Source organism: Cornus florida, unplaced genomic scaffold, assembly GCF_030987335.1.
Source record: "Cornus florida cultivar Cherokee Brave unplaced genomic scaffold, ASM3098733v1 CherokeeBrave_3.0.0_Hap2_Chr04, whole genome shotgun sequence".
Classification (NCBI taxonomy): Eukaryota; Viridiplantae; Streptophyta; class Magnoliopsida; order Cornales; family Cornaceae; genus Cornus; species Cornus florida.
Genome location: NW_026775574.1, coordinates 53,646,182 through 53,660,950, shown reverse-complemented (window position 1 = coordinate 53,660,950; position 14,769 = coordinate 53,646,182). Strand labels below are relative to the sequence as shown.

The following is a 14,769-nucleotide window of genomic DNA, read 5'->3' as shown; positions in this document are numbered from 1 at the left end:
CTAAATCATGACCCAAGTCATAAACACTAACCCCCTAAGGTCATACCTGCCTCACGAAAACCTCACATCGCACACCTGGCCTCCACGATCACAGGAACCTGTGCACTAACACATGAAACTCATACGTCTCACCTTGGACACCGCATTGTGCTATACGCAATTGTTCAAAAGTTGTGCCCTCTGCATTACACTATGTAAACAATGAGAGGACTAAGATAACCATGCACCGAATAGCTCTATCCACGAGCTAAAAACCTACGCCATTCGTTCGATAAGAATCAGCACCCAAACAATCCTGGAGCAACCGAACTTCTCGCCTACTCAGGTCAAAATTGACACAACCATCTATATCGCTACAAGTGCTCCACTGTATAAGCAACCATCCCATGCCCGACCGCATATACGCGCGCGCGCGCGCACACACACACACACACACACATATACAAAACATGCCTATATATATATAATAACCAGAACATAAACCTTAACAGGACTGTGTCCTATCACATCAATTTAAACAACGAGTCCATTAATTCATTATTTAAATTAAACATCCCATTCATCATTATCATCTTTTCATATATTACTTACTTGCACAACCCGTGCTTGAATGTTCGTCACATTACCATGCACAACACACTTGTCATAACCTATACTCACTACTTTCCATCTTATCGCGTATAACATGCTTTCAATTACTTTCATAATTCATTTACACATACCAGCATCTAAACACCTAAGCACTTAGTAAATAGGCATGCCTTTCAAAATGTTAAACATTTAAACAGGTAACAAGTAAGTATGATTCATAAACAGTTAAGCACTTTAACACATAAGTACGCAAACATGCAATTCAACTTCCTATGCAATCCTAGGTAAGCCTCTACCCGTCATCCGAAAGGTATTCGAATCTAACACTCTGATACCAAATTTGTAACGACCCGAACCCGAAGGTCCGAATCGCTAACCGGGTTCTTACCCGAACTCGAGGTCATCTGGGCAATACCATCATATCCAAGGTTAATACATCATTGCTAATCAAATTATACAATTTTTATTGAATTTAAATACATAAATGAGGCTATCATGGCCATAAATACAACGTTATACACTATAAAGAATCTTAACGTCGTCTAGGTCCGTAAATGAGAGTCGTACCCCATTTTCTCCTCCGATTCTCTAAAAGTATTAAGATAAGGGGTGAGCTCAACACCTCAGTAGGTAATGCCTAAAATACCAGTTTTGGACTTCCTTGAGCCAACAACTAAAGAACGGGAATAGAAAAGAAGCCGGGGTCATGCAATTAGAGTTCGTACAACATTTATAATATAACAATCAATACACGCAGTCACATATCACAATTCTTCAAAATTATGCACATGATATGAAGTGTGATGTATCCCATCGCAAACTTGGTCTATACCGACTCAACACTCACTTTTTTAAAACCCGCAAACTGACTTTACCGAGGCGAGATTGATAGTTATCCCTGGTTCTAATTCTGGCAAGGCATGTCAACTAATAAACGGCCTAGTATTTACTTTTTCACACCCTACACCGGGCCGTGCTCCTTCTAGGTCAAGATAGCCCCAGACTTGCGAAATCCGGTTCATTTCTAAATCATTTCCTCACAATCATTTCCAAACACATTTCTTTAAAAAGAGTCATTTCAACCTCACTTTCCCAAACCATGCCCCATGCCATGAATGGAATCATACATGAATGAAAGCGATATAAACATGCTTGCAACTTTATCAATTTAGCCATTCATACTCATCATCATCATGTATATATATGTAACCTCAAGAAAGCAATTTAACACAAGGTATGCTCTTTACACAACTTTTGCAACCAAACACATATATATACATAATCAACATCATTATGAACATGCTTCGTCACATAAACACGTAAACACATAATCAACATTTAAATCTCGATATTTATCATTTTAAGCATGTTTAAAAAGAAATCAAATAAACGAACTTAACTGAAGTCAAAACGTGACGGTTCAGACATCCCTACCTCAAAAGTAGCCAAAATGCATCCCCGGTCGGAAAAGTTAACCCCAGTCAACGCGGTCAATGTCGGTCAACGTAAGTCAACACCGATCAATGGCGGTGGAATGGAAAACTGTTCCGTGGGAACGTAGCCAACGACGAGGATATTCTACTGTTCCAAAGGCGTGCCTTCGGAATCCGACTCCAAGTAGCCCAAAACCCCCTCTGAAGCCTTAGATCCAAAAACTTCAAAAATTCGTAAAATAATCACCACACCTCTGAAAGTTAAATTCTTTGACTATGTGATAGAGAACGACGAAAGGAACATTTTCTATCAAGTTCCGTCAAGGAACCAAGACCGAAAACCCGACTGATCGGCCAAAAAATGGGGGAAGAGCTTGAATCTCAAAAAGAAAAGAAAAAGGAAATAAGGGTGAGAGAGGGAGAGAGTAGGCTGCGACCTGAGAATGGAAAAACCAAAGAAAAGAAAAGGGCTTTAGCCTTTTTGTCACTATGTACTCAGGTGGGGTCCATGTGACCCCAAAATATCTCATCTCCCACTTATATGCATACACACATATATCTACATGCCACAACACACCTCTTGGTACGTATCCACTCAAACATGCACCAAATAAATAAATATGAAGTGCAATGACACTAAAAAAATAATCCCGTGCACGAAAAATTCGGGTGTGGATCTCGCTCGGTACCTCCCGGCCCGAAAAACTAAAAAATGTCGAAATGGCCAACAATGCATTTTTAAGAATCCTAACTCGAAGAAATGCCCCACCAACTCTAAGGACTCACCCGGCACACCCTACAGTGTCTAGCACACAAGACAAGGTACGAAAAATAAATGAAATAAAAATTTGAAAAAAAATCCAAAAACAATCCGGTACATTATAGAGTATCTCATGAAAAATCACACACTAAGTGGTCATGAGTCCTTCTTCTACCAGAGTAGACACATCACCTATATCCAGTTACTCATCTCATTTGGCGATATGCGCCTCATCCTTAACCATTAATTTTGAGACCTGAAGCTCGTATTATAGTGCACAATAATAAAATACATAATACATATAGTCATATCCTAACAATGTATAGCAACATAAATAGTATCATAGCCATATCGTGACAATGGCACAATCGAATGTTATAACCATTCCTTGACAATGGAATAACAAAGAATAAGTCTAAACTTATTAGCTAGCTCATTCAATAAATAAAACTATAACACCATAACACCATATGCTGACAATGGCGTAGATAGAACCATATACTGACAATGGTCCACTACAATCAACAAATAAAGATCATGCATAAGATCCTATAAAGAAGTTTCAAACGTGATTATAATAATGTTATCATCTTTTGCAATTGTTATAACAATACAAGCATTAATAATCATCATGTGAATAACTTACAACTCAAGTAAAGTCCATTATACCCAGGGGTGGAGCTAGGAATTTGTTTCATGGGGGGCGCCATATTAAAGAGGATAAATTATATATTTTTTCAACCGAATAATGCTGCAAGACAATAAGCCAAAAAATAGAACTGTAATATTGGTGGAATAATAACATTTAATAATTTGAAAAGTAATTATTTTTAAAAAATAAAAACATAAAATACTGACCTTAAGAGTCCTTTTAGCAACAAATTTAATTACCAAACTTTGAAGAGAAAAAAAAATAGTTTGAATAAAGGAATGCAACTTTTTTTTTTTTTTTTTAAGAGAATATAAAAGAAGAAGAAGAAGAAGAGGATGAGGAGGAGTAAGAATGAAAAGAAAGAAAAAATTAAAGATATTTTTTTAAAAATAATTATTTTAGTGGCCATTTTTGTAAAATTTTATAAATTATAGGCTTATTTGCAATAAAAATTAATTGGCCCAAGGGTAAATAATTATTTCAGGGGGCATTTTTCACTTGTTTTTAATTATAAATTATTGGCCTATGTGTAATAAAAATTAATGGTCATTTTCTAGAAAAAAATTAATTTAGGGGGGGCATTTTGAAAACTTTTATAAATCATAGGCCAATTAAATCAACTAAACGAACTATAGTAGCATTGGGACTCATGAAAACAAAATCAAAAAACCAAAACTCAACTGAGCTGGCTTTTTCTAAGAATAAGTCGGCCTTTTCTCCAACTGAGCTGACTCATTTCTGAATGAGTCGGCTTGGTTATCAATTAAGCCGGCTCGTTCTCCAGACGAGTCGGCTATTTCTGGAACCGTGTCGGCTCTTTCCTAACTGAGCCGACTCAGTTCTGCTGGGTTCCTTTTTCTCTGTTTTCGACTATTGTAAATCACTCCGATCTCCATAGTTAAGGGTCCTAAGCATGCAACTAAGTCCCATATGCATCCTTTAATTAATTCCAAGCAATTAAACATGTTTACAACAAGTTTTAGCATTAATTAATCCATTAAATCATCAAGTCATACAAGATATATACGGACATATATACACATATATATAACTATGTTCTAGTCCAATTTTATCATACAAACATGTTCTTTCTTTTTGTTTAAACATCCTAAGGTCGTCCTAAAGATGTATAGAACATGAGATTAAAGGAGATGAGTAGAACAAGAACTTACCTCAAGGGTCTTGGATCGAAAACCCTACTCTTTTCTTCTTTGTTCGTTTTCTTGACGCCGGCAGCCTTCGAGTTGCCGTCGTGTGTCTCTGCTGGTCCACGAACAACCCTCTTCCTTCCTTGGATCGGCTTCACAACCTCTCTCTCTCCTCTTTTTCTTTTTTTCTTCTTTCTCTCTCTCTTTCTTTCTCTTTCTCCATTGCACGTCCAGCCGCCTCTAAAGGCTATACATATGCTTAAGTATCCTAACTCCTAATCCTCGTCTGACTATAACTAAAATAATAATAATAATAATAATAATAAAATCGTATATGTACATACACATCATTTTATATATATATATATATATATATATATATATATATATATATATAGACACACATATCTATGGGCAATAATCCTTACCCATCTAGACTTCCTTCCAAGTATCCCAAGACCGGTTGAGTTGGTCTAATTAACAGAAGCCAAACCATCCCTTTTAAATAAACAATTAAATAAAATAAATTTATTAATTAAACACATAATCATTTAAAATAAAATAATTAATTAAACAACCTCAATGCCAACTAATCAATCACACAAAACAATTCGAAAAAAAATTCACATAATTCACAAATAAACATTTAAATCATTTAAACACTTAACAATTAGCCACATAAGCAAATTAAAATGCAATTAAAATAATTAAATAAATCCTCTAAAAATCATGGGTATTACAGTACTTGTCGGAGGTGATAGGAAAATTGTGTGGTAGAGCCTTGATTTTCCGACCGATACGTGGTTGCTGGGAATGAATGTCACGATCAGGCATCGCCTGGCTTGTTGGAAGAGCTCCGTCGATCCGTCGTTGGGAGAGTATTCACTGCAGCTGAAGCCGCCGGAGTATAGAGAATTGGAATAAGTTCAGGGCCGGCCCTGGCCCAAGGCGACCAAGGCTGTCGCCTAGGGCCTCAAAATTTTGGGGGCCTCAAATTTTATAGGCCCATGTATGATGGGCTACAAAAGAAAAAAAAAAAATTGTAACTAAATGTATCAAATCATTTAAGGGGCCTCAAATTTTATAGGCCCATTAATGTTGGGCCACCAAAAAAAAAAAAAAAATTATAACCAAAATGCAACAAATAAAGGACCTCAAGAATGATAGGCCACCAAAAAAAAAATTTATAACCAAACCGTAACAATTGAAACTCGCCTCCAAATTTAGGGCCATGAAAATGGAGCAAAAATGATGAACCAGCCTCCAAATGCAGCAAGAATGATGGGCTATCATCTACTACTAGGGCCTCATATTTAAAGTTCGCCTAGTGCTTCTCAAGAATTTTTCAATCTCAGGGCCGGCCTTGAGTGCGATTGAAGAGAGACCATTGAATTCAATTTGTTGGTGGTGAATTTGAGTGTGAGAGATAGAGTTTCAATGCTGGTGGTGGGGTTTTTTCATGTGTAAGAAAGAATAAAAGAAAGAACAAGTGGTGGTTGTGGGGGGTGGTGGATGTGGCGGTGGCAACAGATGGGTATTAACTTGAGATGCATAGGTTCTTTTGGTCCATTAAAAATGGTTATATTAGTAAATTTATACTTTCTATGTGATTATTGACCAGTTAAAAGGTTAAATGGTCATTTGTTGTGTTAAAGAGTGCCAATGAAAAGAAACCTCAAAGGTTTCAGTGCAATTTACTCTATGTTTTTTTACATGGATGGCACAAAAGTAAACTAGAAAGTCCCATAGAGTGTTTGGTTAGTAAAAAACAAGAAGAGGATAAGATCTTCTCTTCCTTTGAAGCCCAAACGAGTGGGCCAACAATGCCAAGAAAGTGAGGTTCCTTGTACCCTGTTCATGATTTACACCTTGTCACCATGCTGGAATATCTCATACAGTAGTTGAGAATAATCTTTTGAACCCTTAAAAAAATGGTTCAATATATAATTATCAGTGCACTTCTGTCGTTTTGTTGTTATATAGTATATTAATATATATATATATATATATATTGATGTATTTTTTTTTTGGATAAATTTAAAATCATGTAGTTTCACCACGAGGCTTTCAACTCCACAATTTCAAAAACAGATTCCAAATTTGACATAGAAATTTATTTATTTATTTATTTATTTTAAGGTTTGGTGAAGCAGCGTTTCACTTGTGTATACAATTAAAATATGGTGAGTTTGGTACTGTTTAATAAAACTAAAAATTAAGTATTGAAAATTTCAAGTATTAAATTATAAACGTTGAAATTTTAAGTGCTGAATTTATTAATCTGTAAAGTTGTTTGATATTTTATTAATTTTAAGTACTAAATATATTTATTAAGATTGTTTGTTAAATGCAAAAGCTGAAATATGAATGTTGTATATATTACATTTTTTTCTTGAATATCTTCTACACATCATATTATTATAAAAGATACTATATTAAAACATAAACATATATATAAAATAATGAATTCTACCAAAGAAATATATCAATTTAAAATGTACATTAATGTCAAAACTGATTATAAAAAATTCAAAATCAACATATAAAATGAATAACTTATGAAAATGAAACATTTATGAGAATGATATTAGATTTCAAGCACAAATCATTCGATTTTTATTTATATAGTAGATTTGCATCATAACAATGGTGTGAGGGTTTCATTACATGATTGTTGATTATAAACTTGAGTGAACCATGCCGTATATATATATATATATATATATATATATATATATATATTGTTGATTATAAACTTGAGCGAACCCTGCTGTATATATATATTTATATATATATATTGTTGAATATTATTTATATTTACATTATTTGAGAATAAAAATAAAATGAAACATTTGAAAAATTGGAATAAACTAAAAAATAAAAATCCATCGCTAGATAGTCTATCAAGACGTTTAATTTCAAAAGATGTCAAGAGTAGAACAAGTGATGGAGAACTTAAAAATATAATATTGGAAGGTAACATATTCATTAACAAAATATTTTCCTAAAATCAGTTAGCTTAGCCCTAATAAAATATAAAAATAAAATAAAATAGGTACAACTTATCGAAAATAAATTTAAAAAGAAGTAGGACTTCTTTGTCATGTTGAAAATTTTATAGTACTTAATGAATGCAAAAGGAGTAATTTTCTCTTTATCTCTCGGCAAATGAAAAATACGGTTCCAAAACTTTTCTTTGCGCGTTTCTAGATATATTGATGTGGTAGTTGATCGGGGACAATGGAAGAGATGCCAGAGCCTCTGATTGACGATTTTGATGATTATGAAGAAGACCAAACATCCAATCTTGATGATGAAGAACGCAAGATCAAGAATTTCATGAAAGATTTGCCGAGTGCAGTGTCTTTCCAGCGCCCGGATTCGGAAGACCATCTGTGGTTATCTTGGAGTGAGCCAACTTTCCCTCCTTGCAGTAAGCTGTTTTTCTATCTCTCTGTGTCTGTCTTGACTGTCTCTCCCTTAATTTCTCACCTTTTTCTGTTATTAACAGAAAGGTTAAATATCTATTATATCGTTGGCATCGAAATTTTATTCAATAGGCAGCTTAGCTTCCATTCACCCAATGTTTTTTTTAAATAAAGGAAAAGTAATTGGATCTCTATCTTACTGGAAAACCACCGTCTGTATATTATATGAAATAATGTTCTTCCAATGAACGTGTAGGTGTCTGGACCACAAATCAACGGATCATTACAGGCAATATCAAATCTGCGCTTCTACACTTCCATCATAATTATTATGAGAAAGTTCTAATACAGTTTTGGGCACCCATCACAACAGAAACAGGGTGTGTACAGCTTGTTACTTCAGACCAACCTTTTGGTCTTACTTATGATGTTGATGAAAGACTTCTTAAGTATAGGAAGCAGTGTTTGCAATACAAATTTAATGTGGATGGGGAACAAATAGAACACATCGGAATCCCTGGCCGTGTTTTCCACCAAAAATGGCACGAGTGGATACCACATGTGCAATATTACTCTACCAAAGACTACCCACTGCGTGATATCGCTCTAGCTTGCGATATTTTGAGTTGTTCTTCTTTTCCAGTATTTCAAACCTCTTTCCAGGACTGCGTTGGAGTACTCGAGTTTGCTGCAACTAGCGATTACGATTTATGCTGCATGTGTCATTGTTTTTTGAAAGATGAGCTCAAGGTTTGTTCAACCCCTAATTTGTACTTATATTCTTCTAATTAATTTTTTGATGAGGACTTAGATGATAATGTATCATAGTTGGATCTTACAGCGTGCGGGTCTGAAAACTTCTTTGTGTGAATGGATTTATTTGTTAGGTAAGGTCCAAATGTGTGATTTGGTACTCTTTTTTTCCTTATTTATATATGTTTTCACTACTCTGTTCTCATCGGCAAATGTCTATACCAAACAACACTTGCAATCCAGTAGGCTAATGGATATATATGTTGGGATTTATATGCCTTGGCATAGCAAATTTCTATTTGGATTAAAGTGACATATGTTCGTGACATATCTGAAATATTTATGATTTATATAATTGGTGGATTCAATGTATTATGTTTTAATTTATTTTGGAATTGATAGTGTCCATTTGATTACGAGAGATATTTATATATGTATGTGATGGCGATCAATATATGAATATAAATGGTAATTATAAATGGTTCATAGTCGGTAATTATGAATGGACTTATAATTAATTAAGACTTCAACTGGATCCGCGTTAGGTTGAGATATATTACGAGAGCCATCGTATACAATTGCTCCCTATCACCGTCATGGCATTTGACTTTTAAGTATGAGAAAATTATAGACTCTTTTATTAATTAATAATTACTTTGATTTATTCGGCGGATTCTTCGGGATCCTTAAATCGACACTTTGGGTAGTTATGTAATTAATAGTTAGAGGGTTATATTTTCAATATTTGTATCATTGCTACTTGTATTTATTTTGTATTGATTATGGTTGATCACAAAGTAAATTCGAAGGTCTTCGTGTGTTTTTAGACAAAATGATTTATTATATATATATTTATTTAAATTATTATTTTTGTCAAACAAATGTTTTATTGTGATCGAGCCAAAAATAATCAAAGGTACCAAAATAAATATATTAATTAAGTAGTCGGATTGATGACTTTATTTATCCGATAACTAATTATGTATAGAGGGGTCAAAATGCAATATTGACTTAAAGGTTATTTATTATTTAATTGGAATTCAATTAATTTCTTTTAGTGGAGTAGAAATTAATTTATGAATTAATTGAATTGGGTCCATGGATCGGGCCAATTATTAATTCATTGTAACCAATAAAATAATAGGCCCAATGGATTCTCACTCATAACCCAACTTGATATTGGAATCATATTAGATTTGAGACATATGAATTAGAGATTGAGAAGGATTTGTTGTTTCCTTTTCTTTATTTTTATATTGCCTATAAATATACATGGTCTATGTATATTTTGTGGGTGATTTTTAGAAGAAGGAAAAATGAATTTATTTTCTCTCTCTAGAAAATTAGGGTTTATGTTCTCATCTAATGGAGGTTCCCACAAGCCTAGTTTTCCAAGGTCATTCATGGAGGGTTATGAGTAATTTCTAAAGGCAAAACAATTACCACGAAGATGGAGATCCAAGGAGAAGGTTTCTTGCTAAGGGATTTACAATAAGTGAGAACATTCACTTTAGAGGAAAGATTTAAAAGTTTACTCAGACCTTTGATATAAGTATTCAATCCATTAATTGAATGATACATCATATTTTTATTTTTGCATAAAACTTGTCTCTATGTGATGAATCAAGATCTATGAATCAAAATCCCTTGAAAAGTTTTTAAAACTTGCACGTTTCCCAACAGATGATATTCTTATAGAATTAGTAACAAATGAAAGGATAATCAAATAGTATAAGTATTCCTATCAATCTAACCTAGTCTATACCATCTTCTTCTAGGCCCAAGTGGAAGGGCAAAGTAAAGAAGAAGGATGATAATAGGACTAGGCTAGCCCAAAACATGGGTATCCAAAAGGTTAAAGTGAATAAGGCAGTGTATGTTGAGGGCAAAGAAAACTGTTTCTTTTGTCGCTAACTAAGACACTAAAGGACAAACTGTCTAAGCAATGACGTGGCATAGGAAAATATACATTTAATCATTGAGCCATGTTATGTGGTTGTATCTATTAATTCCTGATGAATAGATTCTTGAGCCACTAAACATGTTTGCAATTCATTGCAAGGATTTCAGGAATCCAGAAGCCTTGATGATATGGAATATATTTGTACTTGACCTGATGTTAAGGTTGTAGCTAAGTCAGAAATTAGAGAGTATGAGGATATTAGTATTAGAGAATTATCTTTATGCACAGAGGTTAGACGCTATCTAATTTTTGTTTTACTTGTGGTTTATAAAAACTGGATCGTTATTTTGTAAAACTGGTTTTATAAAATTGAATAGATATGCGATTGCTTATGGTGCATTGAAAGATGGTTAATATACTATAATCACAAACTCTTAAGATTTGTAGGATGTAGAAACTAATGTTGCATCTTTAGATTGAATGTTAAAAGAAAATTTGTTATTCCTGACTCATTGTATTTTTTGGTGTCTATTTTTGGGTTGTAATCAATCAAAATGAGATTCAAAGATTGGTCAAAGAAGGTTTATTACCTAGTGAGGCAGAGGAGCCTAAACCAAACTTGTGAATCCTGTTTTGAAGGATAGATAACTCTAAGGGCTTAATCAGTCAAATGAAATAGACATAAAGAACAATTGGAGTCGGTACACACGGACACGTGTGGTCTTATGAACATTCAATCAAGATTACTCACGTTTTGGATAAATTTACCTGTTGCGACACGAGTCTTATACTTTTGGTATATTCCGAGAGGGTCAAGACTGATGTGGAGCACAGATTAGGTAAACTTATCAAGACACTTCGATCTGATCGAGTATATGAGTATTTCTTGGGATAGTGCAAAGACTATATGGTCAATGAGGGTGTTGTGTACCAGTTTTCCGCAATTGACGCTAAATTAATTTAGGTGTCAAATAGGAATAACAGAATTCCACTTAACATGGTTAGATCTATGATCAGTTATGCCACATTATCTCTTTTATTTAAGAGTTTAGCGTTAATGACATCGATACGCATTATGAACTGCATTCCATCTTAGTTTGTCTCAAGGATACCGTTGAACTGTGTTTTTGACTAAATCTTAGTTTGAATCACATGCATAAATGGGGTAGTCTTGCACATGTGCGCTTGATATGGACAAGTAAGTTGGAAACAGATCATATGCATGATAGATTTGATAGCTACTCTAAAATGTCACTAGGACGGATTATTTTATGATCTCAATGATAAAAGTTGATTGTTTACACTCATTGTTTATCTATAGGAGAATCATATTATGAATCACATACCTAGTAGCATAGTGTTAGAGAATATGGTAAGAGTACCAGATGTACCACATATGAACACACTTAGTATAGAGATTTAGAATTATAGATGAATTCCCTATTGATGCATCAACATCATCTAGTACACAGATTCCTTCATCGGTACATTGATGTAGTGGGAGGATAATTATCCAATCTGACAGAATCATGTTTTTAGGTGAGACCGTTATGGACATCCCTGTTAAACATGAGTTGGACCCAATAAGCTACACGGAAGCGTGAACCGATATGGATACAGATCGTTTTGGCGAGTTACTATGAAATCAGAGTCGGAATCTATGTATTCTAATAAATTTTGGGATCTTGTAGAACTTTCTAGTAGGGTGACACCTATGGAAGGCAAGTCAATCTACAAAAAGATACCAGAAGATTTCTTAGTGCATAAATCATGAGTGTACAAGGGAATGTCATTATTTTTCTGATTCTATATATATTGATGACATCCTACTCATTTTTAATGACGTGGAAGTTTTGTCATTAATAAAAAGGTAGTTGTTCAATTACTTTTAAATGAAGGATTCTCAAGATGTAAGCTATATTCCTAGGATCAAGCTTTTGCAAGATCAGGTTAAAAGGAAAATAGGCTTATCTTAATAATCCTACATTGATAAAGTTTTGACCAGGTTTGGTATGCATAACTCAAAGAATGAATTCTTGCTTTATTGATATGGATTGCTCTCTCTATTAAGTAGTTTTCTAAGACTAGCAGATGAGATTGAGCAAATGAGACTGAAACTATATGCTTTGGCTTATGAGAGTCTCATATATGCCATGGTCTATACCAAATAGGACATTCGTTACATTGTAGGGATAGTCAGATGATATCAGTCCAATCCTGGACTTGATAACTGGTCTGTTGTGAAAAATATCATTAAGTATCTAAGGAGGACCAAGGATATCATACTCAGTTATGGATGTGATGATATGGTCCTAGTCAGGTTTGCTAGTTCTGATTTTCAATCAGAAGTAGATACTATGAGGTTCATGACTTAGTGTATGTTCATTTAATGGAAGGGAAATCAGTTGGTAGATTGTTAAGCAGATTTCAACTGCTGACTCAAACCTGCAGGTGGAATACATTGCAGCCTTAAAGGCGGCAAAGGAAGCCTATTGGTTTGATCTCACTGATTTAGAGGTTGTGGAGTATACTAGCCTGCCTATTGAGCTATGTTGCGACAATAGTGCAGAAGTAGTCCAAACCAATGACCCAAGGTTCTATAGAGGAACAAGATACACTGAGAGGAAGTATCATGTTCTACATGATATTGTCCGGCAAGAAAATGTACTTGTAGCCAGAACATTGCAATGGAACACAACTTTGTTGATTCATTATCAAAGGTGTCACTGATCAATAATTTTGATCATCATCTGGATAACATTGGAGTTAGGTGCAATTTGAATTGGCTATGAGGGCAAGTGGGAGCTGTTGGGATTTATATGCCCTAGCATAGCAAATTCCTATTTGGATTAAAGTGACATATGTTCCTGACATATCTGAAATATTTATGATTTATATAATTGGTGGATTCAATGTATTATGTTTTAATTTATTTTGGAATTGATAGTGTCCATTTGATTACGAGAGATATTTATATATGTATGTGATGGCGATCAATACATGAATATAAATAGTAATCATAAATGGTTCATAGTCGGTAATTATGGATGGACTTATAATTAATTAAGACTTCAACTGGATCCGCGTTAGGTTGAGATATATTGCAAGAGCCGTCGTATGCAATTGCTCCCTATCACCGTCATGGCATTTGACTCTTAAGTATGAGAAAATTATAGACTCATTTATTAATTAATAATTACTTTGATTTATTCGGCGGATTCTTCGGGATCCTTAGACCGACACTTTGGGTAGTTATGTAATTAATAGTTAGAGGGTTATATTTTCAATATTTGTATCATTGCTACGTGTATTTATTTTGTATTGATTATGGTTGATCACAAAGTAAATTCGAAGGCCTTCGTGTGTTTTTAGACAAAATGATTTATTATATATTTATTTATTTAAATTATTATTTTTGTCAAACAAATATTTTATTGTGACCGAGCCAGAAATAATCAAAGGTACCAAAATAAATATATTAATTAAGTAGTCGGATTGATGGCTTTATTTATCCGATAACTAATTATGCATAGAGGGGTCAAAATGCAATATTGACTTAAAGGTTATTTATTATTTAATTGGAATTCAATTAATTTCTTTTAGTGGAGTAGAAATTAATTTATGAATTAATTGAATTGGGTCCATGGACCAGGCCAATTATTAATTCATTGTAGCCAATAAAATAATAGGCCTAATGGATTTTCACTCATAGCCCAACTTGATATTGGAATCATATTAGATTTGAGACATATGAATTAGAGATTGAGAAGGATTTGTTGTTTCCTTTTCTTTATTTTTATATTGCCTATAAATATACATGGTTTATGTATATTTTGTGGGTGATTTTTAGAAGAAGGAAAAAGGAATTTATTTTCTCTCTCTAGAAAATTAGGGTTTATGTTCTCATCTAATGGAGGCTCCCACAAGCCTAGGTTTTCCAAGGTCATTCATGAAGGCTTATGAGTGATTCCTAAAGGCAAAACAATTACCACGAAGATGGAGATCCAAGGAGAATGTTTCTTGCTAAGGGATCTACAATAAGTGAGAACATTCACTTTAGAAGAAAGATTTAAAGGTTTACTCAGACCTTTGATGTAAGTA

At 33.8% G+C, this 14,769-nt stretch overlaps 1 protein-coding gene across 1 annotated transcript; it reads left to right on the top strand.

The window, feature by feature from the left end:
• The first annotated feature begins 7,761 nt into the window (after positions 1-7,761).
• Positions 7,762-8,986, top strand: LOC132302232 (protein NLP3-like). Its single transcript, XM_059799093.1, has 2 exons — positions 7,762-8,017; positions 8,269-8,986. The coding sequence occupies exons 1-2, from the start codon at positions 7,825-7,827 to the stop codon at positions 8,802-8,804; spliced, it is 729 nt and encodes a 242-aa protein (XP_059655076.1). The 5' UTR covers positions 7,762-7,824; the 3' UTR covers positions 8,805-8,986.
• Positions 8,987-14,769: the final 5,783 nt, after the last annotated feature.